We start from the raw sequence: 26,963 nt of genomic DNA on the forward strand, positions 1-26,963 counted from the left end.
ATCCAGATGAGTTAGGCTTCAGGTATCTTATCAGAGTCATCAACTAGTTATTATTATGATGTCATAAAAGTAAAACATTTGTCTTACTCTGGACGGTATGTTTTATGGAGCTTTGCCAACATCGTTGCTTAATTCAGTCCTGTTGTGGGATGCATACACAGCGCCATCTGGTGGATTTATTTAATATCGTGCAAATAATGTGTTTTAAATCAAAGAAAAACAAGTCCCGTTTTTTGTTTCTCAATATTACAATAAAAAATACACATGTAGTTCTTAAAAAAAAAAAAAAAAGCGCATTTTACGCAATAGGCCATCGCCAAAACAATATCTGGATTGAATAGCCTTCCAAATAGTCGATATGAAAGGTCGTAGAGTTCGTCAAAAAAATCATTGCTTAAAATTGTTTCACAGTAGCCTCCATAAAGATTGCTTGACGTGTGGTGGTGATTTTCACTAAGTGAGCATTATACCGCCTTTACTTGTGGCGTTGAGGAGGAGCTCAGTTGTTTATTCATTCACGTCAGCCCCTCTCTCCTGCCTTCCCTTCCCTCCTTCCTGCTCCACACAACGGGGACACCTCCGTTTGAAACTGTTTTTTTTCCCCCACATTAAAATCAACCACAATCACGTCGCCACCATAAACCGATTTTGGAATCAGGTGAGTTGCTTGTTTTCTGTCTCTCTTTCTCTTGGCGATCTTGAAGAGGAAACGTTTACACGGCGTTGACTTGTCCGGCCCCGGCGAGGCGGAGGAGTGTTTCAAGCGTAACTTATTAAATTCCTCCTGACCAGGAGACTAAATGTATGCGCCTTATGTGCGGCGATTTTGAAGCTCGTACGATTTGCACGGCCGTCTCTCGGCGTTGATTTCACCTTATTCTTCTTACAAATGGTCGATGTAGGTCAACAACTACAGTCAAAATGTCGTCTTTTCTTTTTTTACTTCCACATTCTCTCATGCCACAAACAGATGGCGTCGAGAGAGAGAGAGAGAGAGGGGATGGAGAGAATGGGGGGGGGGAGAGAAAGAGGCGCATAAAGGAGTAGGGGCTACACCAGGCCACATTAGCCCGGGTCTAGCTGCCCCCATCATCAATGTGAACCCACCTCGTCATGTCAGGACGCGGGAGGCCAAGATGTCTTGCGTAGGCCTGTCTTGAAGAAAGTTTGTTCGCTGTTTAGCTGTCGGGTCTTTTCTTTTAAAGATACAGCGCAAGTTTTTTTTTTTTTTTTGGGGGGGGGGGAGAAATATGGGGTTGTCTCACTGTCAAGGTAACGCTAACTCCGCTCAGCTTTTTGGTCTATGCTAGCCCACATGGCGTTGCATTGGCGATCACATTTTTGGTCGGAACCCCCTTGCAGACAGAGAGGGATATGTTGACACCGCAGAGCACCGGGGAGATGCACTGCAGCAGATAACCTGTAGCCCGGGCTGCTCGCTCTTGTGCTGGCCTGTCTCTCCCCCCCCCCACCACCACCACAGGTTGGCTGATGGGCTGTCAGAGATCATTGATAGGCCACAGGTAGCCTGTCCTCTCTGCACTAATGAGGGCAGGGCATGTCTCACTCTGGCTGTCAGGGGGGGACGTGCGGCTCCCCTACGCCTGTCCTGGTTTGCGTCTTGTTCTGGACTGCTACAGTGCCATTTTTAGGGGATTTTAAATGCAGATCCAGAAAGAGAAATGACACCTTTGCATACCGGCCATGCAGTGTCTTCATAATGTAAAAGTGGATGGTGCACTGCATGCAGCGAGGCAGCAGCATACTGTGCATACCAGTTGGCAGCCTGCAGGGCCTATAGATGTGCTGTGATGCAGTTTGCAGTCCTTGCACTTCAGTGGCTGGCAGTAATTAAAAAGACATTCTCCCCTTGTGGTCTATGGGTCATGTGATTGATGGTCATTTAGATGGAAATGTTCAAATGACTCAGCATCAAGGTATCACCTGCCACTATGCTGATCTTACTCACACTGCAGATCTTTCAAGTGTTTTCTTTTCTTCATTTTTTTTTTTTTTCTTCAAAAGTGGCCCATTTCTGCAGTCGTGCATCCCTGACACATGACACTTTGATTTGACTGGCTTAATCATCTTATAGTGCCACGAGGGAGTGCTGGGTGTCAACCATCTCTGTCCCCACTCACCCTTTTCTGGTGCTGCAGCTTTTTGGTCGAATATCTTTTTTTTTTTCTTTTTTTTTTGGAGCTCTAAAATTGAGCTGTGCCAGGCTTTTTTTTTTTTTTTTGCATTCCTTTGTTGCCTTAGGAGTGATGGTCAAGTGATGCTGCTTTGGTTTTTCTCACTGTAGAGTCCACCTCCACCTCTGATGTTGTGAAGAGGGCATTTATCAGCTCTTTCAGCTCTTTTTTTTTTTTTTTTTCCTGAATTGTCGAGCAGTAGTGGATTGACTAGTCCTTGGAGCCTCTTTCACTGACTCTGTTTGATGGTAACATCTCCAGTCTGTGTTTGCTCAAAAAGGCATCTCACCAATTACTCAATTGTTCCCCTAACTTGTCTCTCAGCTTGCTGCTGTATTTATTGTCCTCTAACCATGTCTTCCCTGCTCTGTCTTGACTTTCATGTTTGTGCTCCAAAGTGAATAACAAAGGCAACATGATTTAGTATTTCCTCTACTTTGTTTAAAGACGTGCTTGATGATGTTCGAGCATTTGGCATCATGTCATTTATGATGATTCTCTAAGTTGATTTAATGATATCATAGCAAAAAAAATAAAAAATGCCGAGCTCAACAAGAAGCACTGACAAGTTCTCAACATTTCACTTGTACTTTGTCTGAAGGATTTATGCCTCCAAGTTTAACAGAACAGTTTTTTGTATTTATTGGTTGGCTTGACTTGTACAGTGATGAATGAATTTTCCCATGTTTGGATCAATAATGTGTTATTACAATGCTACTGCTGCTGCGGCTACACAATCTGTATGCTACTCAGGGGAACATAAGCCATTCATCCATGGATCATCAGCTGCAGGGTGACTGTGTTGATTTAGGTCCAGCCAGACTCATCTACACTTCAATAATATATTAAAAATATACCACTCATCATAGCAGCCTGAGAATTAGACACATTTAATTAAGATAAATTAAAATGAAGCGCTCACACTTTTAGTCTCTCGCTCTGTTCTTTATCAGGATGTGGGAATAAAGCTGTGCTAAAAGGTTTAGAATAGCTGATGATGGTGTCAGCACATTGCAGCTCGGCTGTGCTGCAGGCAGGGTTTAAAAAAAAAGGGCTGATGTTTCTAGAAGCACAAAGGCCTAATGTGTGGGGTCTGTTTGTTATACAGCCACGCTGAACGACCTCCACAGTGAATTGCCAGTTTGTTGGTTGTATTAGAGGAATGTTACGGCCCATTTTAATGCCACCACACTCAGAGAAACCTCTTCTTTATTTAATAGTGGATAAATAACACTGACATTCAGCTTTGTGTTTACACATGCTTTAACAGCATGCTTTGATTGTCATTGATAATAACAATAATCATTTCTCAGTTGACTATTTATTTGTTCCCTTGATCCTCTTCTCTAAAACCTTATATTGGGCCTAACATCTGGTAGTTATTTTAGACGTGCTAGGTTGTGTTTGTCTTCGTGTCAACCAATGTTATCCAGACTAAAATATCTCATCAACTATTGGACAGACTGAACACTTGATCCTTTGATTATTCCTTTAATTCCACCTTAAGGATCTTATTTTTGGTTTCTTGTGTCATATAACTTGATTGATTGAGCTGTTTTTATTAATTGCCATGAGAAGCAGTACTAACATGCCTGGTGCCCAGAGATTAGACCCTGAAAGATCTTGGTGATCTTCTGACTTTTCCTGAAGTTGCCACCAGGTCAAACTTTCACGTTTTGTGCAAAAAAAATGATCTCAACATTTACCAGAGACATGGAAACAAAATGATGTAAAAGCCAACGATGGTCCCCTGAAGATGAAGCTGTTGACTTTGGTGAGACTTTTCTCCAAATGTGCTTTAGTGTTTGCAGTCTGAGTGGATGAAGTTTGTTCGTTGGTTTGCCATGGATTTTTGATTCACAAATGTATAAATATACAGATCATGTGTTATAACTTTGTTGTTTTACCACCATCGATTGAAACGTATTTGTTTGTCAACATTTTGTCTTACACTTCCCATAACTGAAAACCTGCAAAACACATTTCAGTCCCAGAAGTCTCAATTTAATGTTTTCCTTTTCTTTAGAAATATTGGCAGGCTGATGTGGAACATATCATAATACTTTATTTACAAGAGCATGTCAATGGTATTTACTAAGTAGAGCCATACAATGCTTTGAATGAAACCTACTTCATGTTCCATTAGAATCTGGAGGGAACTGGGAAAATACACAGTATCTATTTGCTGCTGATCAATAAAAGAATAAATCAATCGTATTCATCAGTCAGGTCCTTTTTTTAAATCAAAAAGTCTATCCAAAAGTGTATTCATGTAGCTCATTTCAACAACAAGGCAAAATAAAAGTGCTTCACCCAAGACACCAAAAGCATCATGACGGAGGAAAAAATAAACATTGAAATAGAACATTTAAAAATCACTAAAATAAACAGTTCACAATCACAATGGCAGAAGTTACATATTATTGTTATTGTGATGTTATTAAACTAGTGTCTGAAATGCTTATTAGGTGCCAGTTTATGTTGGTCACTGTGGTGTGACTATGGGCTGTCTGTCCCTGCCTGCTTTGTGTGTGAAGATGCTACTAGTTGTCTGTCTGCTGAGTCAGTTATTTCACTCAGTCCTCTCACATCCTGCCAAATGATCTGCATGGAGAAGGACTTGCTTTGCATGTTTTCTTCTTCTGCAGTTTAAAAGAAGAAGATAGCGTATAATCTGTTCATTAGTTTTAAATGAAATTATTTCTTGTTTCAAAATGAAATATTCTGTTCTCATGTAACCACTAACTACATTCAGTGTTGCCTTCAGGTCTCAGCAAGCCTCTTTTCAATTAGCTAACTACCACTTTCCAGCATAGTGCAGAGCAGTGGCCTAGTTCATGCCCTCTTGAATGTAATTTTAGCTCGGTGTGTGTTTGTGTGTGTGTGTGTGTGTGTGTGGATGCCTCTCTGTTTTGTCTCCTTCTCTTATCGTCTCTGTTTCCCCTTCTCTCATTCCCTCTCTGTCTTTTCGCGCTGTTTCTGTGTCTCTGTGACAGACCTGACGCTCTGCCGGTGATGCTGCAGTAGTTGCCTCTTAGTTTCGGAGAATGTAATTTGTTATTGACTGTGCCACAGACCTGTGCATGGACCTTGTTGTTCCCGCGGGAGACTGAGACTGTTCACACATTTTTATAATGTTTCATTTGGATGACACCTGGTGTGTTGCTCATGCCATTACTTTCATATGGGTTTTACAACAGTGCTGTGGAAAATGACAGTACTAAAAAAAAAAAAATCCCCCATGTAGCAGGTTTATGTCCTTGCTGATTAGGAATTACATGGTCCTCCATAGAGAACTGAGAAGTTTCAATTATTGTTTAAAAGTCTCACTAACATAAATAACAATGTATAATACACAGAAAATATGGAGTCCAAATGAAGCTTGTTTATCTTTCACATCATTAACCACTGGCCATTAGGGGTTTTCAGAATAAAACAAAAACAAAAACACTTTCCATATTTAATTGTAGACGTGGGAACTGTCGGGTAACTCTGGAGGATATGATACAATCTATGATGTTTGGCCCATTATAAAACTTAAAGGAGCAATATGTAACTCTGATACGCATTGTTTACTGCAGTCCAAATTCAAAACAAGCGATCTGTCCCCTCCAGCACCTTCCTCCCTACCTCCAGACGATGTGAACACAGGTTGCGATGATGTCATGTACACACAAGCTTCAGTATTAAACCAGCTCTGCATCGTTCTAAAAATCTTTCTGCGTTTCAAATCTCTCTCCAGTTTTCAAAAGGATAGTATCATCCTTAATTTCACCATGTTTCTGAGGAGCTTATTAGAAAAATGCAGAGGCTTTTGGGAAGAATCAGTTATGTCTTAACAAGTTCACTCGCCTGCTTCCATCGCTGCTACACCTGTTGGTTTGCCGTGTGCCTGGCAAACTGAGGGGCGAGGGGCAAAACGATCGTGTGGGGTGCTTTAAATCGGCCTGCTTCTCTGGTCTAAACAAAAACGAACCATTCTGCACAGGAATCAAAACAGAGAAGCCGGCACTTCAACATAGCATGTTTCCTTAATGTTTGATGATGTAGTAAGGTAATTGTATCATTTCATTTAGTATATTTGGACCTCAGTGAATGGACCTTTTAATATTCTGTATTTGATAAATTGATATATTGCAAGACAATAATAGAATGAAAAAAAGAAATCTGTCTAACTGAAGAATACAAAATGCCCCTTCAGAGGTGAAGTGCAGGACTGATGAATTTATTTAATCACTGCAATTTGGTGTCAGTTCCACCTCTTATCACTCTTCCTACTTTAACTTCTTTTCACCCCTGTCCGATATATTCCGATATACACCAGCTCGAGGAGTCATGAAGTAGTGACACAGCGATTTAATCTGCAGAGGACTGTGTTAAACACAGAATCCTTTTCAATTAAAATATCAATATTTGGCTCTATGTATCGGGCTTACTGCATATGAGTACATGTAGAAGATACAGAGAATCTGCTGCCCATGTGATGAAGAAGCCCACAGCTTAAAATTGCAATGCAAATGAATTCATATAAACTGAGACATTTAATCCAAGAAATGCTGCGAGGTGTAGCATCTCACAGGATCTATGCTGGTGTTGGATGGATTAAATATCTTCTTTTCCCCCACAGTTACATTCTGTGAAAGAAGAGCAAACCGCCAGTATTCCCCATCAAAACTACATATCGTCAACCAGTTTTAAAGAGTTCCCTAAAAGTGTTTCAAAGTCTGAAGTATAGGAGTTAGGGCTAATTCCATTTATTTGTGTGTAACTGTGTGTTGTGTTTGTCTCCTCTCCATTACAGTCTGCTTTCCTCCTCACCTTTCAATGTGGCCATTCCAAACCATGGAAAAAAAAAACACTTTTAATATCTGAGGGTGTTAGATAGACAGCATATTGTATGAACAACCTCTCCTCTATAATCCATCCCTTAGATTGCTTCATTTGGCAAATGAGCTCTTGAATTATCTGTAAGTGATGGGATGAGAATATTGTTAGCAGCTTTATTTGAGTGGACACAGTTTTTGGGATTGGTGGTGAAATGTATTGGACGGTACAAACTGGATTAGCATCATATCAAAGAGGCTGTATTGCATAGAATTTGTACGCAGTGTAGAAAATGTTAGCTGTCATTTCAGATTGAATGGTTCAGATCTTAAAGCTAGTTTTTCCTGAGTTCTGCAGTGTTGCAGTAAGGGATTATTTGAGCTCATGTAGATAATGTCATGCTCAAGTCTTTTTCTCCATTTATTCATATATATATTCACATATTTACTGTTAAATGTTCTACCACACAGATCCACTTGGTGCTTGCCTGCTGAGTTTTTCAGGCCTTGTTAAAGCTGCTGTGACTGGCTGTATCTGAGGATGTCAATCACCTTAAGTTGATAGTTGACAAAATATTCCTCTCTATTCAACCCATTACATCAGAAAAGATGTGTCAAGAGTATGTGAGTGATGATGACATTCAGTTTTCAAATGCAAGAACACTCTGTCAGGTGGAGGACTAAATCCTGAGCAACGAAAATAAAACTCCAGTCAGGAGGGTTGAATCTCCTTAACAAGTTTTTCCTGTTCAAAGTTTCCTTGTGAAAGACACTCGATATAACTCTTGTCTGTGGGGGCGCTGTTGTGTAGCTAATCTGCAGAAGAACAAGTGTAAAGACCCTTTCCTTTTGTTCTAACATGCGGTATCGGTCCCTTCAGGGATCCATTGTCAGAACATTAACCCGGGTGTTTGAATATCCTTTTATAAAGTGGATGATTTCCTTTTTATGTTTGTTTTTGCATTTTGATACAGGTCTATCAGGGGGGTCAGGGATCCTGAAGATCAAACACCACATGTGCATTAAATAAGATCTGTTAGAGAAGAACTGAAGCGCAGAGCAGAGAAGAGCAGAGCATTAAAGGAATTGTATATGAAATATGATAAAAAAAAATTTAAAAAAAGGAAGCGATGAAGAAGAAAGAGGGGGATCAGGGAGAGAAAAAAGGGGAGGAGTGTATCCATGGACACATGAGGGTTACCTGATGGAGGAGAGGGGGGGTGTCATTTCAAAATGTGTGCTACAGTGCTAGGACCCAAAGCAGCATTTAAGAGAATAGCAGGGCTGACGCTTATCCAGAATTTAAAATGAGTTTTGTCTACACGACACACAAGTGATACTGTTTGATGGCATAATGCTCAGCTTTTGTTTTATAATCCTGAATTTCTTGCATGGAAGGTAAAAAGTCAAATCTAGAGCTGTTTTCACTTATGGCGACCGAACAAATTCTAGAAATTTCTGGGAAGTTTCTGATGAACACTTTACATAGCAGTGTCTGCCATCAGTGTTTGAATAGTAAAAGCACTTTGAGTAGTCAGAAGACTAGAAAAGCTAAAGAAGCTTAAGTCCATCTACGACTCCTCTCTGCAGCGGTCGTCACCTGGATCAACAGGAGAAGAACATTTGCAGAGCCTCTTGCCTATTTTCACACTTAATGCACACGTGAATCATGGCAGTATGAAGTGCAATCCAAGAAGACGTGTGACCAGGCTCGTGAGGGGGAAAGGGAGGAAAATTAAAAAAGTAGATTGTGTTGGTAAAGCAAAGTAACTTATTACAAAAGAAGTAAAATTGTGATACAAAAACGCGAGGCTAACAAAAAGGGCTAATGAGAGCTGTTCAAATCAATAAGTAAAACAGAAGTACTCTCAACTAGTGTTTTAAAAAACTAACTTTGTAATTGGTGAAAAGAAATTAAAATAAAACCTAACTACCTACAATTACTAACCAAAAAACAAACAAAACAATGAGCAACACCTCTAAACCGAAGATGCAGTTTCAGTTTCAATTTGACTTCTATTTGACACCATTATTTGGTGGAATGAAGACACCATTGTTTCTTATTTGCAATGCAAATAAACATCCATTCATCTTCATTGAAGAGATCGGCTTCTTGTACCTCAAAATCTTGCTGGAGGGCGGCAGTAGCTCAGTTTTTTAGTGAAAAACTCGATTTGGGAACCGGAGGGTCGCCAGTTCAAGTCCCGGTATGGATCAAATTTGGAAATTGGTCTGGTAGCTGGGGAGGTGTCAGTCCACTTCCTGAGCACTGCTGAGGTGCCCTTTAGCAAGGCAGTGAACCCAGCCACCAGTTCAGGAGCGCTCGCTGTGGGCAGCCCCCCTCACTCTGACATCTCTCCAATATTGCATGTCCACAGGATCCTGTATGTGCATGTGTGTGTGAAGCATGTTAAAATATATAACAGAGTGCAAAACTGAATTTCCCCTTGTGGGATCAAAATACATTATTATTATTATTATTAAAAGGATACTTCACCCATTTGCATTAAGCATTGTATCATTAGAAACCTGGGAGTATTTTTGAATGGTCGTGCATCCTGCCCTCATTTTTCCCCTGAGACTGGAAATCTTTGTATTTCTAAATCTGAAAAGGAGCTTCCAGTGACGCAGAAATCGTTATTTTGCATCATTGATCGCTGTTGCAGGATGAAACTACAACGCTAGTTCCTCATATTTTTGACCACTGAAGCTACAGACCAATCACAGATCAGTGGGTGGGAACTCACTCCCAGAATCCAAACTTAACGTCCGCCATATTGCTTGGAAGCTATGCTAACAGGCTCTATGGAGAAAGCTGATAATGGCGAAAAAATATAAATATAGTGGCGAGATGGTTGCTGCCGACAGGCCGGTCTTGTGTCTTGGCTGCTGTGACCAGTGGCCACTGGGGTCGGAGCCGCCGCTGGCCGCTGGGGCCACTGTTGGCCGTAGCAGCCGAGAAACAAAACCGGCCTATTGGCCGCAGCCATCTCGTAGCTACATTGCTGGCAGCCGCCGGCCGCTACCAGCTCAGCAGTGAGACATAAGGCCTGCCTTTCAGTTGAGGAAAACAGCCGTATACTGTTGAAGTAAATATGTCTGTAAACCTGACCTTAGTGGGAGTGGCCTGCGGTGCTGTGCATTCTGGGATTTGGTGTCTTTCATCCACATGAGCCAAAAAGACACTTTCTGCCTTTTCTCAGCCAAGAAGACACCAACTTCAAAATTTACTTCACATTTCTACTACATGACCCAATGTCAATACAGATTCATGTTTCAACGGGTGACGTATCCCTTTAAGAATGTTTTGGACTGTTCTTTAGTATCAACACATCCCGAGTCATAGCCAAACACAAACTGGTGAAAGTTGACTTTTTAATGGCATGATGCTGAAATACAAACCAACAAAGGGAAAAAGTAGGACTTGTCTGGTTATTGTTTGAGGTTGGCTCAACAATGTCCGACAATGAACAAATACCAATGTACCTGTGCTTTAAAGAGTACAGCCAATATATGAGCAGTACTTTATTGAGAATCATTACCTATGAAGATACCTGGACCTTTCCTCCCATCTATATACACACAGTATACCTTAATGGAGCTGATTTCCCCCCCAGAATGATTGGCATGTTGATGTTTGTGAGTATTTGTGTGCGCGCACATTGGAGAAAGAGGCCTTGTGAAAACCTACCATTCTTCTTTTTCTTGTTCCTATATGCTGCAGCCATGTTTGTGAAACCACAAAATAGAGGGAGATAGGGTTTGTGCTCTCTTTCTCCCTCGCTCGCTCCATTTTTTCTACCTCTTTCTGTTTTTCTCTCTCCAGCACTCTTCCCCTCCCCCTCTCTCTGTTCCCTTTCCCTCATCTCTCCCTCTTTCATTCTCGCTCTCTCTCTCTCTCTCTCTCTCTCTCTCCCTTTCTCGCTCTGGGTTTCCATCAGGCTTTACCCCTCCCTTTCTCTCTTTCTCTCTCTCTCTGTCTCTCTCTCTCTCTCGCTCACTCCCTCTCTCTCTTTCTCTCTCTCTCTCTCTCACTCACTCCCTCTCTCTCTTTCTCTGTTCCTCTCTCACGTTGCACACTGCCCCTCCCTCCCTCCCTCTGTCTCGCTCTCACGTTGCTCCCTGCCCCATCTCTCTCTCTATTCTATCGTTTTTCTCTCTCTCTCTCTCTTTCTTTCTCTTGCTCTCCCTCTACATCCTCCCCTCCCCCACCGCTGCCTCTCATTTTCTCTCTCTTCCTCCTCTCCTCTCTCACTCCACCATTTCACTCACTCACTCACTCACTCACTCCCTCACTCGCTCACTCACTCCCCCTCCCGTCCCTGTTCTCTTTATCTCCTCCTCGCCCTCCCCCTTCAATCCCTCTTTCATTCCATGCAATCATCTGTTCTCTCTCTTTCTCTCTCTCTCTTTTTTTTGCTTCCTCTATTACGCCCCCATTTTGTCCTCTGCTGTTTCCCTCATTCTCTCTCTCTTTCCTCCATGTTCTCTCTATCCCGTTGTTTGCCACACTTCCCCATTACATTTATGGTAGAAACTTTATTTTTGAAAAAACAACCGTTTTCTATCCCAGAAAATATTAAACATATTAGACAGATAAGAAATAGAAGCTGTTGTTCACTAATAAAAGCTTTATTTTGACTTTAAACTTTTCTTCCTTTTTACCTATTTGTATCTTATGTTACTCACCAGTAGTTCCTTGGTTATTCAAATTAACCCAAATATCTAAAATACCTCCCGCCTTCTCTAACTATGCGCCATGTTAGTGGATTATCTCACCATCGTGCTTTTTTGTCTTTAGTCAACATGTGTTTAACTCTCCCATCTACCAAACTGCCACAAATGGCCGTCACCTTCCTCACGGGAATGCAAACTAACCAGGTACTGCCTCACCTCTCACATTCACTGACACGATGAGCTCATACCCTGAGCTCCATATCATTTGATCAAACACAGTGTTACAGGTTGTCTGGTGGTTCTTTGTTCCAAACACAAACCTACACAGTACATAATAATGTGAGGCAAGAAGTTTGCTCTACTAGGTGTTGACAACATTACCCCAATAACAGAGTTTTGAATGTACATCGCTGAAGACACTCTGGAGATATTTACAACTGCCATGGCTCAACGCTGCAAAAAAAAAGTGAAAAATGCTTATCATGAAATGCCCAAAGTATCTCTATTGACCAACTTTAGTTTTCCTCCCATCAGTCCAAACCTCAAAGGCCCAAGACTACAAATCATTATACAAACCAAATCATCAAACAGTTGATAATTGTGCTTAAAGAATAACTGAAACAACCCAAATATTGTTGAATTAGTTGACACCTACGTCTATAACTCTTTTCAGTATCTAAGCTCAGCCATCATCACGTCTTTGTACATTCATATTGATTCTGTGACGTCATAACATTGGTGTCCCAGTCTGTGAATTCACATTGCATTTCGGCTGTTTTATAAAAATACATTTCTATTTTCCAAAGTTGTGTACTGTAAAAAATGTTGATATCTGTAATGAAACTCAGTGTGAAGGACTGTACAACAGTTTTACCATGCTGCGTTTCATTATGGATATCAACACTTTTTTACGGTACACAACTTTGGCAAATAGAAACATATTTTAATACAAAAACCCTTTTTGACATGTCATAGGAAGCTTAACTTTAGATTTGCAAGACCTGGCTAAATTATCTACTTAATTGATATTGAGAGATTTTCAGAATTGTTGGCCTTGAAGGGTCCAGTGATGAATCCATACATTAAATGGATGTTTTAATGCCCTGATATACCAAAATACCACTATGTGCTTTAAGATTAACCTGACTCCTGACAGGAGTACAGGGCCGCATGGCGGTCCCCTCAGATGATCCCCACCAAACCAGGAAGTGGCAGGGGTTGATAGATAGGAGTCAACCCTGTCCAAACCATGTCAGGCACTGTCATCCCACCTCAGCATCTTAAATATGATCACCATCTGGGATGTTTGTTCTGTTGATTACAGAAAGCAGAGGTAGATGGATCTCTTAAGTGTGTTTTACACCCATTGGGTTTAATGTATCTCATTTTTAAAAGTGTCCTCAAACATTTTATAACTCCGTAATGCTGAGATTGGCAATTGGACAAGACAGAACGTCTTTTCTTGTAGCTGAAAACTTGATGTCACGCACTCTTTGCATGTAGTGAAGCTGAGTTGGTCGCTTTAGTTCCCTGCAAATGGAAAATGTTTGATCAGTTTGACAACATCCCAAACTTTCTACTACGGGAAATCAGAAGTTTGATTAAGTTAAGATCAGGATCAAATAAAGAGAAAGGAATTTAAAGTTTTTAGTTTTCCTTACTGTCATTTCAGCCGTATTCAGGTGCACTGTGAGGGGGGCTGTGATGCTGCATAAGACATTTGAGAATGAAGAGAAACATAGTTTGTAGATCAAGAGAAACAAAGCGGCAAAGAAGTGTAAAAACAGACCAGCAGCAGCTGTTATACCTGTATTTATAAAGTACCATACATATAGAATACATAGTATACAATGCAAATATTAATATAAATAGACATACACATCAAAGATGGTGAACTATGCAAAATAGATTCATTTTAAAAGCAGACTGAGTATAGTGTGATTTCCAAGCCAGTAATATTGTTTAATGATGTTAAATCTGATTTGAATGACGACATCTCACTGAGGAGGTTACGTGATGACCTGTGTTGTGATTGAGAAGAGAGGAGTTGGGTTGTAGCATCAGGATAAAAAAAAAAAAACATTAATTTTTTCAACATTTTTTCCCAGCATTTCACAGCACAATCAAGGATTTACTCTCAATTCCTACTTTTATTATTTAGACTTTATTGGACATGGACATCACAGTCACATTGGACGATGCATTGTTTAAGTGTTTTAGCATACATGCTAGTTCTCACCACCTGTCCACAGGAGGCTTAATGGTAAATGAGCGAGCTGATAGTGAACACAAAGCGGTGCTTCACATTGTACTGAGAGAAGTGAGCTCATGGTGTTTGAACAGTTGTGTTCTGTGACATAAGAGTGCTCAGAACAGATCCACAGAAAAGATGGCTGTGGAAATGAGTGTACACAACATGTAGAGGGAACAGACTCTAACAGGTTAATAAGCTCATCATCATCTACTGTTAAAATAGACAGTTTACTTTTTCTAGCTTTACATTGTCTGAAGAAACTCCAGCTTTATAATGAATTGCATCTTTGTTTTTTTCTGTTTCCGTCCTCTCACAGTGTCTCATATGAACAGACCTCATCAGAAGTGTTTAACTTTGATGAAATGTAAGATTTGTGTGTTTCATACTTTAAATCATTCCGTGAAGGAACTGTCGGTCTATCTTAACTCCCATTTTACCATTTGTCCACGTAGTTTGCGGCTCGGTTATTTGGAGCTTTTTGTGTCGTCTCTGTTTCATCCTTGGCAGGACGGGCATGACCTTTGTGGACTCGCGGGTCACTGTTGGCATCATCTCACAGCTCAACAGTTATCTCATCTCAGTAATTTTACTAAGGGTGTGTGCTCTGGTCGTGAGATGACGTGAAGAGAGATGAAAGTCCCTCACACTGGAACCTCCATGTTTCCTGAGCTGTCAATCAGCAAACTTAATTTGTGTGTGTGTGTGTGTGTGTGTGTGTGTGTGTGATTGAGATGAAGAGAGAGAGAAGGAGACTTGGGCCGGTTTGATGCATCAATATGATCAGCAGCATACCTTTTATTCCCTCCCCTAACTCATTTCATCTGCTTCTTCCCTCCCTCCATCCATCTTCCATTTCTTTTTCTTATTCTTTTACCGCATTCTGCTCTACTCATCCCATCCCCCTCCATCTCTCTCTCTCTTTTCTCTCTCTTTTCTCTCTCTCTTTCTCTCTCTCTGTCTCTCCCCTCTACCCCTCCCCTCTCTTTTCCGTCAGTACTCTCTCCTTCCACTCCCTCCTCCTCCTTCTTTTTCTCCATTTTCTCTCTCGCTCTCTCTCTCTCTCTCTCTCTCTCTCTCTCTCTCTCTCTCTCTCTCCCTCCATTCGCTCATCTTCTTGTCAGTCACCTTTCTCTCCCTCTCTTGTTTCTCCCTCTCTCCTATCAGACACTTCTCCTCCCAAGTCTGTGCACCAAACAATCTTCCAACACTTTTCCCTACTCATAAACCCTGCTTGATAAATGAGAGAGTGAGAAAAAAAGAAAACGGGGGGCGGGTGGAGGAAACAGAAAGGGACTAAGAAATAGATTGAGGAATAAATAGATAGAGAGGCAATGAAAGAGAATGATGGACGGAATGATGAGAGAAGGGGAGGCGAGAGAGGTAGCCCCATGGATCCATAATTTCAGCCTGATAGGATTTTATTTTATTTGTTGTTGGTGTGTGTGTGTGTGTGTGTGTGTGTGTGTGTGTGTGTGTGTGCGCGCAACTTTAAGCCCAGCTTTGTACAAATTCCTTTTAGCTGTTTGTTTTTAAAAACCTACTGGTAGCACATGCTCATTTGTTGGAGGACTATTTGTTTATTTTAGCTGGTGTCACTAACAAAACTGTGTGGAAAAGGAAGAAGAAGAGGGATGGAGGCAGGCAGTGTAAGCCCCGCCCCCTCTCATCCCTCGCGTATAAATAGGAGGCGAACAGAGCCTGTTCTCACTCCACACTTGCACTAAAGAATGAGATCCTTAAAGCACCTGAAACCTCACAGCAGGAGGAGCGTGGTGAGTTTTATCTTAGCATTTAAAGAGCGACTTTATTGAGGTGGTGATGACCAAGTACAGCTAGAAAATGTCTTTGAAAATGGGTTAATGCTCTGTGGATGTTCTTCGTTTCAAGTTGATGTTTGCAGATTTAATTGTTTGATTTCATTAAATTATTATTGCCTCTTTTTGAGCTTTTCTCAACTCTTACTTCCTCCCTCTTTTCTCCTGCCTGCCTCTTTCACTTCTCAGTCTTTATCTTCCTGTCTGGCTTTCATTTTGTCATTTTCTTTCTCCTTCTGTCTCCTGGTTGCTCACTGCCTCTCCCTCCCTCCCTCTCTCCCTCCCTCCCTCCCTCTCTCTGTCTCCTCATATCTTTCTTTCTTTCTTCCTCTTGCTCTCTTTTGACTGCTGCCTCACACTCACCCTCTCACTCTCTCACTCTGCTCTCCCTTCCCTCCCTCCCTCTCTATCTCTCTATCTCTCTCTCTCTCTCTCTCTGTGCCCCCCTCCCTCTCTCATCCCTCCCCCCTTGTCTCCATATCTCTTTTTCTCTCTCTCCCTACCTTTCATTTTCTCTTTTTCTTCTCTCCCCCCTCCCCTCCACTACTCATGCCTGCTCTAAGCTCTTTCTCCCGCTCCCCTCCCTCCCTCTGCTTTTTCCTCTCTCCCCCCTCTGTTCTCTCTTGTCTCTCCTCTGTTTTTGTCTCCTGCTTTTTCATTCTTTTTCATTTCTTAATCTTGCTCAGTTCTTTCTTCCTCCTTTTCCTGTCTTTTTCCTGTGACTGTGTCTGTCTGTGTGTGTGTGTGTCTGTGTGTCTGTGTGTGTGTGTGTCTGTGTGTGTCTGTGTGTTGATCAGTAGGCCATCTAATCCCCTAACACACACACACATACACACACACAAGCAAACCATACATGGTTAGCACTCTGGATTAGAAAGTGTCTTTCACAGTTCTCTGTCACTCACTGGGACTGAAGGTTTTCTTCGGACAGTTTTTATTCTGGTAACCTTTTTTGTTGATTTGTGACAAAGTTGGTCTTGGTCGGGGAAAATGTTCACGTAAAGTGTTCATGTTTAGTATTTCAGTGATATATCAAAAGCCACTTTAAGCCAATCAAAGTCTCTCCAAGAGACATTCTGATTGGACGATGAGCCGAGGCAGCTTCTTTTCCTTATTGGGTCACTTTTGATGGACATATTCACAATGGAGGACAGTATGCAACACTTAGCTCTGGAAATTATTGTCATCACTTTTTTTAATTTACTGGCTGCTTCTGATGTGTTCTCGTTTGTTGTTTTTTAGCATCTCCAACCCGGTTTTCATCTAATGATGGATTTCAGAAATTGTCTGAAACAGCAAAACATACCTTTGCTATAACTGATGACAGAGAAAAAGCGCCCGCTTTTATTTGTTTTACCAACAAACTGTTTTGTAGAATCGGTCATAAAAATGCCATTACTGACTATATTTCTATAATCAGATGTTTAAATGCTTCCTTGTCGTGCTAATGGGTTAACCTCCCTGTCCCCTTTTGTCTCTGTTCCAGGAGGAGGCGAGCCGGCGCCTGGGTAGATGTGAGCCCAAGGTAATGGCCAGGCTGGTGGACATAGGCACACAAACAGATCCTGTAGTCGTGCTGTCCTTGGCCCAGGCTGCCGTGCTAGGTCTCATCTCCCAGAATGAAGTGTTCGGAGCTACTATTGCACCCAACGGCTTCTACACCGGCGAACCCAAAGAGTCCCCTGCACCACCAGTAGACGGAGTCGACTACGAGTACGCAGACCAGCTTATCGGAGCCAACGGAGACTACCTTGGAGACAACTTAGGAGAAGACGGACAGATGCAACCCAGCTGCAGCCAGAGGAGGTGGCAACAGGGGCCGCCTCAACATCCTGACGCAAAAATGGTCGTCCCTGACCGCATCAGTCTCCAGGGCGGTGACGTGCCATCGTCCCATGTTAAAGGGGAAGTTGTGAACTCTGGAATGCCCTCCTGTGTCCACATGCTGAACAATATGGCTCCCCGAGGTGGATTAGTACAGGTGGATCCTGCCACCCTCAGAGGCACTAACAAGAACTGTGTAGAGTGTGAGCGCGAAGCCTCCAACCAGCAGCAAGCCAACACACATGTTCACCCTCCTCCCCCTCAGGTGGGCCACAGAGGAGGAGAGCAGGGTCACAGAGGACTGCAGGCCCAGCGTCCAATGGTGGCCCATGGCCGAGGCGGCAGAGAGGATGAAGAAAACGTGGAGCACCAGGGGAACAGCATGATGAAGCCCTCGCAGCAGGATGAGGCCATCAGCAGCTACTTCCAGACGAGCGAGGTCGGCAGCTACGATTCGGGGGAGATGGGCATGGGGGGCGAGTACGAAGACAGCAGCCAGAGCATGATGTGGAACGATGGGAGCGGAGGAGGGCAGCACCAGCAGCCTCCGCACCCGCAGCCTCCTCGGCGGCACGGTGGCCGCAGAGTTGACCGGCTGGACATCAACATTCAGATCGATGAATCGTACTGTGTGGATGTGGGAGACGGTCTGAAGCGCTGGAAGTGCCGCATGTGTGATAAGTCTTACACCTCCAAGTACAACCTGGTCACGCACATCCTGGGCCACAACGGCATCAAACCTCATGCTTGTCCACACTGTGGGAAGCTCTTCAAGCAGCCAAGCCACCTTCAAACCCATCTGCTGACCCACCAAGGTACTCGCCCTCACAAGTGCACCGTCTGCAAGAAGGGCTTCACCCAGACGAGCCACCTGAAGAGACACATGCTCCAACACACCGACGTCAAGCCCTACAGCTGCCGCTTCTGCCGCCGCGGCTTCGCCTACCCCAGCGAGCTGCGGGCGCACGAGGTGAAGCACGAGCGAGGACGATGTCATGTCTGCTCGCAGTGCGGCATGGAGTTCCCCACTTACGCCCACCTCAAGCGCCACCAGACCAGCCACCAGGGCCCCCACACCTTCCAGTGCACCGAGTGCAATAAGTCGTTTGCTTACCGCAGCCAGCTCCAGAACCACCTGCTGAAGCACCAGAGCCCGAGGCCTTACACCTGCTCCCAGTGTGGCCTGGAGTTTGTGCAGCTTCACCATCTCCGTCAGCACTCGCTCACTCATAAGGTACAAACACCGCCGCCCGATCTCTTCACCGTACATGTAACCTGTGTAGATTAGACTGGTGGGGGCTATTCTTCTATCATGTCAGAGAAAGTGATAGCCAAGAGAGAAAGCAAACAGACACACACACGCACAAAAAGAGGCACTCTTGGATCACCAAAGTGAGGCTACCACATCTGTTGTTCAAAGGCCTCACCCCAGTTCATCCTTTTTTATTTACACACAGAGAACCGGGTGAAGTAGACAGGTAAGAGCACTCATCCTCCATCCATCCACTCCAGACCCTTACAGACCTTTTTGTGTGTTCATTTCCCACATTGGCGAGGAAGTAAAAACCGATAAATGTCACATTATAAATAAGACTACAATGCATCTACACTGAATCCTTATGAAGTTATATGGAAAAAATACGGATTTTGTCAACTTTGACAGCTTTGGTCCATTCAAGACTTTTGTCATTGCAGTGCTTACAAGTCTGGATCAGATTATGTGCCTCTTTTTCACTGTTCAATATAGCCCCAGGATGTTTGTTCTGTGGACATCGAGTCTTAAGAGGTTATTCACGTAACAAATCATAGTTCTGTAACAAGATAATTTCCTATCAGCAATAACATTCCTTTATGATGTAACAACCTCGTCATTGTAACAGCTTATATAACTAATTTCTCGATCCCTACTGTTCAAACAAGTGTAACCTAAAATGGGTTGAAACGATAGAGGAAATGACCAGTACAATATCTGCGTTACAAAAAGATTAGATTTTTTTTTTACCTTCACTATACCGAGCATCTGCATGCCCTCGCAGAAGTCCTCGTCTGACTGAACTGTCTGTAATTGCTCTGTGCCCCCTGCCTGTTCTACACACACACACTAACACACACGCCATTACTCTCATGCACACGTGAGGAAGCGATAGATGAGGACACTGGGAGATCACAATCCATTTGATAAAACCCACAGAATCACATCTCCCTTAATTCTTTCACAGTTTGAGCTCTTAACTATTAATGTAATTTTAAAAACTGCGTCCCATCACATCTCTGTATTTTCCTGAATCTGCACTCTTCATGTAAAGAGAGAAAAGGGTTGATCAGATCGAACATTTCTACAAGTTTCCAAAAAAAAAAAGTCACCGTTAAAAATTAAAAAGGTTGAATTCTTAAGGATTGACCTTAATTTGATTACTCTAAAGGGAACACAATTCCTAATCCACTCCAATCATCCCGAATGGAAGAACAGCTGGAATTCTCCATTGTGGCTTGTGTTGTAGCATGCTGCTGTCTGCTCACTGCTCCCTCTGGTGGACACCACTAACAGTCCATTTGTTTAGCAGACAGTGGGAGGACTGACAGTCTGCCAGATTTGTCTGCTTACACAAACACTGACTGCTGACAGACCAGTGACCTGTAATACTTATTTGTTCTTCTCAATAACCCACCATCCAGTTATGCAGGCCCACTTTGTGTCCGCTGTTATTAACTGCAGAGTGGCGCGTGTGCTGCAGCAGCATATTCACTCAGACGAGCCTCAAGGCCTGAGCTGGAGTGAATCGTCTGCTCTTGTGACCTGCTTCTCAATGTTTGTACACTTCCCGTCGCATGTGCTGGAGAATACTAGAAGAGCAGAATATAGATGGTAGAGAGTACTTCTATCCATTTATTATAAGTTTTTGCAGTGAAAGCGTAACCTCTTGGATACCTTCATTGGCTGCTGTGGGTTTTGCAAACAAATGAGTAACATCTTACAAGCAGGATGTGAATATCATTGGATCAGATGTTTGACAGAACTGCCACCAACATCTTCCTTGAAAAAAACCTTGCATTGTCATCATAGCACACAGTCCTTGTACTATATTTACATGACATGATATGATAACTGCTGCTATAGGCAGACGAGCTGTTCTGTTTGACGTCAGTTTATTATTTTTGTACTTGTGAATAAAACTTGATGAGGCTTTTACTGCAGCACCAAAATCAAGCCAGGGATTTGTAGCAAGTGCTCCATAAATAAAACATCCATGGATTCAGAAAGTTACATGGGGGGTCATAGCATGAGCCATGATGTTCTTCCTGTAGTTGTTTACATTTAGGGAAAGTGACACCACTCAGTTGGCACAGTTTGCTGGTTCTGTTTCTCTTGTACTTGTGGATGTTTGAAAGAAATCAAAGGATTGCCTATGACTGAAGAAAACTTAAAAATGTGATTATTATCGGGCAAGTTCTGGAGTCAACACGTGCTTTCTATTTCCGTGATTTTCATTGTGGCTAAAGAGATGGATAATTGTAATGGACATACTGATAATGACAACACTGGAAAGGGAAAGTCCCAAAATAAGTTTCTTTAATATTTTAAAAGTTACAGTATGACCTAGGGTTAAGTATTTCCCCATACCGAGCACCACTTTGATACTTTTGATCTTTAAAAACATACTATTGCTATCATTTCAAATGCTATACTATGAACCCAGTATGTATTCTATTTGATTTCTTTGGTTATATTATGACCTGGTTCAGTTGCCTATAGGAGTCCTGACCTAAAGAAACAAGCTGAGCTAATGTTAGCTGCATCTCGGCTAATAGCCTCACCTGATTTAGTGTTACTATATGAGTGTTAGAAATTAAATTAACACATTTTTTGTTGTTGTTTTTTTTACCTGTTGTAATTGTCTTTTTCTAAATCTTTAAGGTATAATATGTAACATTCTGAATTTTCTACTCTTATAGAATAGAGTGAAGTTAAATTTTCATGGCTTTGTTTTTCTCACCTTTGTGTTCACACTGACTGGACGAATCTTCCATAGCTTGTTTCTGTGTCACTCAGAGGATCAAACATGTTTCATCATGTGTTTGTTTGTTTTTTCGTGTGAACCCCTCCCTCTCTAACTGTTAGCCCTCCCACCACGTAGTGGAAGACCAATAGCACCTCCCCACTCAGCGATGCTGTGTCTAGGGGCTTAGTAAAAGGTCGTCTTCGCAAGAGTACAACTGAACTTTGTCCTAAAAATCCAATGAATAGATAACCACCGAAGCAAATTTGAGATGCATTTTCTTATTTGAAAATTGGATGCAGAATCTTGTTGTTAGATGTTGTTAGAGGTCGCAGCAAAAATATAAGCCACTCAGAACATTTTAGGAAAAACAGATCATATCAAAATGTTTGTGCCTAAGCGATATGGCCAACGTAACATATTGCACTGTTGTATTTGTCCAATGTAAGACTGGAGACATCTAGCAATCTCAAACCAATACAGCCATCCAAAAAATCAAACTACAAAATGTGCTACTTTAATAATGTGCGCCTTCGTTTTTCTTTTATCAGTCACACAAGGAGAAAAGTGATGATGAAATGATTAAGCCTATGCTTTTATCTGGCCCTCTTTAGGGAATGAAAGGCCACAAGTGTGACGTGTGTTCCCGGGAGTTCACCTTGTCTGCCAACCTGAAGAGGCACATGCTAATCCACAACAGTGTCAGACCCTTCCAGTGTCACGTCTGCTTCAAGAGCTTCATCCAGAAGCAGACCCTCAAGACCCACATGATCGTCCACCTGCCTGTGAAACCCTTCAAATGCAAGGTGACTGAACTTCATGAATTATATGTAACATTTCATTTTGGGTTGATGGTTGCAACTGGAAGATACATTTTGGTGCAAAAAGGGGTAACACATTTTAAATCTCTGGTCATGGTAGTGTAACAGGATTATTTGAAGAGAATATAAAAGGGGGGATAAGAGGAAATATGCTGACAGGAAGCAGTTCTGATGGGCGTATCACATCGTTATAAGCTTTGATTTGTGTGGTTTGCCACAATGAAATGGACAAAGTTACAGTTTAAGAATCTCTCAAAGGTTGTATCAGACAGAACAGTTAAATCATAATAATCAACATTTGTCTGTACAACTAGTTTTTATAGGTTACACGTTCATCAATTTAAATACCGGTACTTGTCTTTTTTTCCAGGTTTGTGGCAAGTCTTTCAACAGAATGTACAACCTGCTGGGCCACATGCATCTCCATGCTGGCAGTAAGCCCTTCAAGTGTCCTTACTGCACGAGTAAGTTCAACCTGAAAGGAAACCTGAGCAGACACATGAAGGTCAAACACGGGATGGATGTCTCACCGGAAGGACATGGTGAGGCCCGATATGTTACTGTGTACTTTCCTTTAACAACTACAGAGAAGGTGTGCTGAATGAGTTTCCTCTTCTGCCATCATGTTCAACCTCACATTCATATCCAGGTGTCATGGCAGCTTGGGTTTGTGCTCCTTAATTGAGGCAATAATCAATATGCTGTAACCCAGCCTGAATATTACAAAATCTGTTTTCAGAAAGGAACAAATAGTGTTTGACATTTATATATTTTTAACATGCAACAATCAAACCAATTATTCATGTTTTTTCCCTATTGGAATATTATGTAGTGTTTTTTATCTCATGTAGAATTTAGAAATACTTAAATCAGAATGTCTGTCAATCAAATCTGAACAAACTTCATCCATACGTTGTGTTTTATTCATTATACATACTATGAACGAAGCCTTTAAAACACTTTCTACAATAAATACCTAATGGGACAGAGAAGTACTTTGAACAACTCATTTCAGATGTTTTGTTGTAAAATAATCTGAAATTAAAAACATGATGTTTTGTAACATTAGCACAATAAAGCATTTTTTGAACAGGATTTTCTTTCAAGAAGGGGGATGCTAATAACTGAGGAAGAAGTTTGAAATATACTCTTTAATGTTTTCTTTCTAAAAATATATTTCAGAAGTTCTTCCAGAGATGGAGAGCCAAGGGGAGTATGAAGGACAGAACTTCAGCTTTACATCACCAGACAATATGAACAATGGTGGCTCCCAAAACCTCACCAAACTCACCACAGCAAACATGGAGGACATGGAGGAATATTACAATTTTGGGAAGGATACAAGCAGCTACAGTACCCCCTGAGAAGTGATGGGACCAGAGTGTTTTTTTTTTATTGTTATCATTTTAAAGGCAGAAGGAAATTACAGAGTTGTTGTGAAGGCTTTGAGAGACACTGGGGGTTGGGGGGGGGGAGATTTTCTTTTAGTTTTTGGCCTCCTTCCAGAAGAGCCAGAACTACTGGACTCTGATGGGAAGCCAGGAAGGAGACGCTCTTCTTCTAAGGAGACGTTTCAGCTCTGGTGCTGATAGCAGCGGACACTGAAACTCTTGACTTCTTGAGCTCCTTTTTTGGGATTAGTGCGCTTGCCGACTCAAAGACTCTCACTGGCGGACAGTCGAATCTTAATGTTGTGCGTCTGTATCAGTTATTTTGAAGAAGAAAAAAAAACATCAGTTACATTTGATGTGATAAAAATGTGTTTACCATTTTGCCATTTTATCATTCACAACCAATGTATGCCCTTTTTCTTTTTGACTGAAAGTGCCAGCTAGAAACATTTGCAACAAAGTTTTTACTGTGTCGGCTATTTACTCACTGTATATCGAACTTTTGATACATGGTCACAACATATTCATAGGTTTGAATGCTCTTACTAAACAGTTTCTAATTGTAGTAACTCCTTCCTGCCCAGTCCTCAGTTTTGAACAGACTTCCTTCAATATGCATGTGCTTTTAAGCACAGGACATTGTAGCCTTATTATTGATGGGGCACTTACAATCTGTCAAATGTTAGCTAATATCTAAAAAACAAAGTTTCAAAACAATGTTACTGACATGTAAAACCTTTTCACTGTACAAAGGATTCTTCAACATGCAGTGTGTTTACCTCCCACCTCTGCTCCACGTGGTTCAGCCTAACATCAATCATCGATCTGGTGTAGTAAACATACCGCTCTTGTTTTGGAATCACTGAGCGAAAAATACAAAGCACTTTTTTATCGAGACCTGACTTCCTTTCTGTCGACCCATTTGCATCTGGGTGAAATAGGATAGAATCGTTCAAGCCCCCATAAAGGCAATATAATATTAAACACAAACAGATATGCTTTCTAAGAAGGTTTGTTTTTGTAACCACTTTCCTTCATGTTGTTATTCAGATCTGTCCGTTCAAAAGCAAATTGAAGAAGAGCAGTTTGTATGGACGATTGTCAGTTCAGGTTTTTTGTTGTGTGTAGTTTGAACACTCTTCAACACAGGGCGGTTTCCATTTCTCTTCCAGTTCAGTAAATTCAGTGAGAGAACAATAAAACAGAGAGATGTGGATCAAATCTGAGCTGTAAGTTTAAAAGAAGAAAATAAATAACTTGGAGGTCCTGTTTACATTCTGAATGATTGAACTGAAAGTTGACAACGTCGTAGACTTGTCCTGCTTTTCATGTTTCTGTTTGGGGAAGACGGTCAGCTTCCCCTGTCCTGCCATGCGGGTCAGCCTTGTTATGCACACTAAATCTGAGGAATGGGCTTCTTGTTCTTTTTGGAAAGGAGGAATATCAAACTGAGACCTCATGGAAACGAACCATGAATTATTTAATAAAGGTTCTATAGTTTAAAAAGATGAAGACTGCTTTTTTAAAAATGTTCTGCAGAGTCAGGTATTTGTGGCCACACTAGTACATCTCAGTATGAAGCAATGATTTCGGTGATGGTTTTACATTTCCTCAAATGTAAAAATAAAAAAAGGTATTTATTGAACTTTGGTTAATGACTGACGACTTTCCAAACTGGCTACAAACAAGAAAACACTGGAACGTAACATCTCTTCAACCAACATTAGGTCTTGGGCAGAATGACATGCAAAGGAATAAAATAAGAAATGTTAACTGTGTAGCAAAATAATCACAGAGATCATTCACAGCTCATCAAAATCACATGAAAGTGATCCTTCATTTCTGTCTTGTGAGTTTCTGAGGCTTGTAGTCGCTGCTCGCTGGAGATGTGTGATCCTCCTTGTAAAGCAGTTGGATTGATTTTTGCATCCAGCACACATCCCACTCAGGATTCATTGATGTACTCCAGCCTTTAATGCTGATGACATTCCCATCGGCCTCGGCTATGCTTCTGTTGTTATTTGCCAACATTAGCAGGCTAACCTGCTAAACTAATATGAAGAAAATATTATATTACACACCATGATTATGTTAGCATTGAGTTAATAGCAACACTTTGCTAACAAGGCTGTATGCTGTTTCAAAAAACACATTCAGTTATACAACCTAAGTATATTCATTAGTTACAGCCTATCAGGCAAGTTTAAACACTCCCCAAAGTTAATGTGGAAGACGAGAAAATGGGACTTTTGTTGAATATAACAGAAGAGTTCCTCCTTCTGTGACATCTGCAGGAAGACTGATAAATAAAGCAGACCACATATCTGACTTTATATTTACTGTAAAGGTTATCTCCTTGAGTTATATGTTTTTTGTTATGTCTGCAGTCTTTCTGAACCCTCAGTCAACTTGACCTTTGTGCACTCATGGGTCCGACTAACTGAATATAAAGATGGTCTAGCACTGTTTCACGCTTGATTTGCACTGTGCATGGATTATACTTCCATCATTTCCTCACATATGATTGATCAGTTTGCTCACAGATATGGCTCTTTTATGGCTGCACATATAAAAAGTGGGAGGTTCTCTGGCACTAAGCAGTTCTGTGGAAATGTCCCTCGTTGAGTAAATTAAAAAAAAGTGGGTAAAAGGGCTAATCTAAATGCTAATTTCTGGTAATTTTAGATAGAGGTTTCTTGTTCGTTTTCTTTGACTTAATGTCTGAGAAGGAGAGAGACTAGCATATTCCCTGGTGAGTGGTTCAGTTATGAAGTTGACCTCTGTCAAGACGTGAGTTTGAACAGCAAGATGTTATCAAACTAAGTGCTGTTTTGATGTGGTTTCTCTATGTGCATACTCTGGTTGCCTTTAAGAAGATCCCCACCCAGGCCGGATAGGAGCCTGTCCACATGTGGATCTAGATCAACAGAAGCACTGCATGAAGGACCATTCCAGTAAAATGTCATGTTTAAATGGCAATTTAAAATCACACGATCGTCAGTGAGCCCCAGCTGTTCTGCACTAAAAGTAAACTGTGACGAGCACCGCTGATTATCTGCAGTTACTATTGTGTCCCAAAGATTGAGCAGTGATTCAAATAGTACACTGCATGGTTTGCAGACTGAGACAATGTCAACATCTGCTGGCTATAAACTTGAGTTGTCAC

General features: G+C 41.6%; 1 protein-coding gene across 3 annotated transcripts; it reads left to right on the forward strand.

Annotated features, from left to right (window-relative positions):
• Positions 1-503: 503 nt before the first annotated feature.
• znf710b (zinc finger protein 710b) lies at positions 504-26,265 on the forward strand. Of its 3 annotated transcripts, none has more exons than XM_020654837.3 (5): positions 504-658; positions 17,250-18,821; positions 22,200-22,391; positions 22,777-22,948; positions 23,589-26,265. In XM_020654837.3, the coding sequence occupies exons 2-5, from the start codon at positions 17,292-17,294 to the stop codon at positions 23,768-23,770; spliced, it is 2,076 nt and encodes a 691-aa protein (XP_020510493.1). In that variant the 5' UTR covers positions 504-658; positions 17,250-17,291; the 3' UTR covers positions 23,771-26,265. The 3 variants fall into 3 exon arrangements, with proteins under 3 accessions (XP_020510493.1, XP_065809140.1, XP_065809138.1); XM_065953068.1 differs by lacking the exon at positions 504-658 and adding an exon at positions 15,056-15,721 and having other exon boundaries at positions 23,592-26,265; XM_065953066.1 differs by lacking the exon at positions 504-658 and adding an exon at positions 15,065-15,721.
• The last annotated feature ends 698 nt before the right edge of the window (positions 26,266-26,963 follow it).

Source organism: Labrus bergylta, chromosome 3, assembly GCF_963930695.1.
Source record: "Labrus bergylta chromosome 3, fLabBer1.1, whole genome shotgun sequence".
NCBI lineage: Eukaryota > Metazoa > Chordata > Actinopteri > Labriformes > Labridae > Labrus > Labrus bergylta.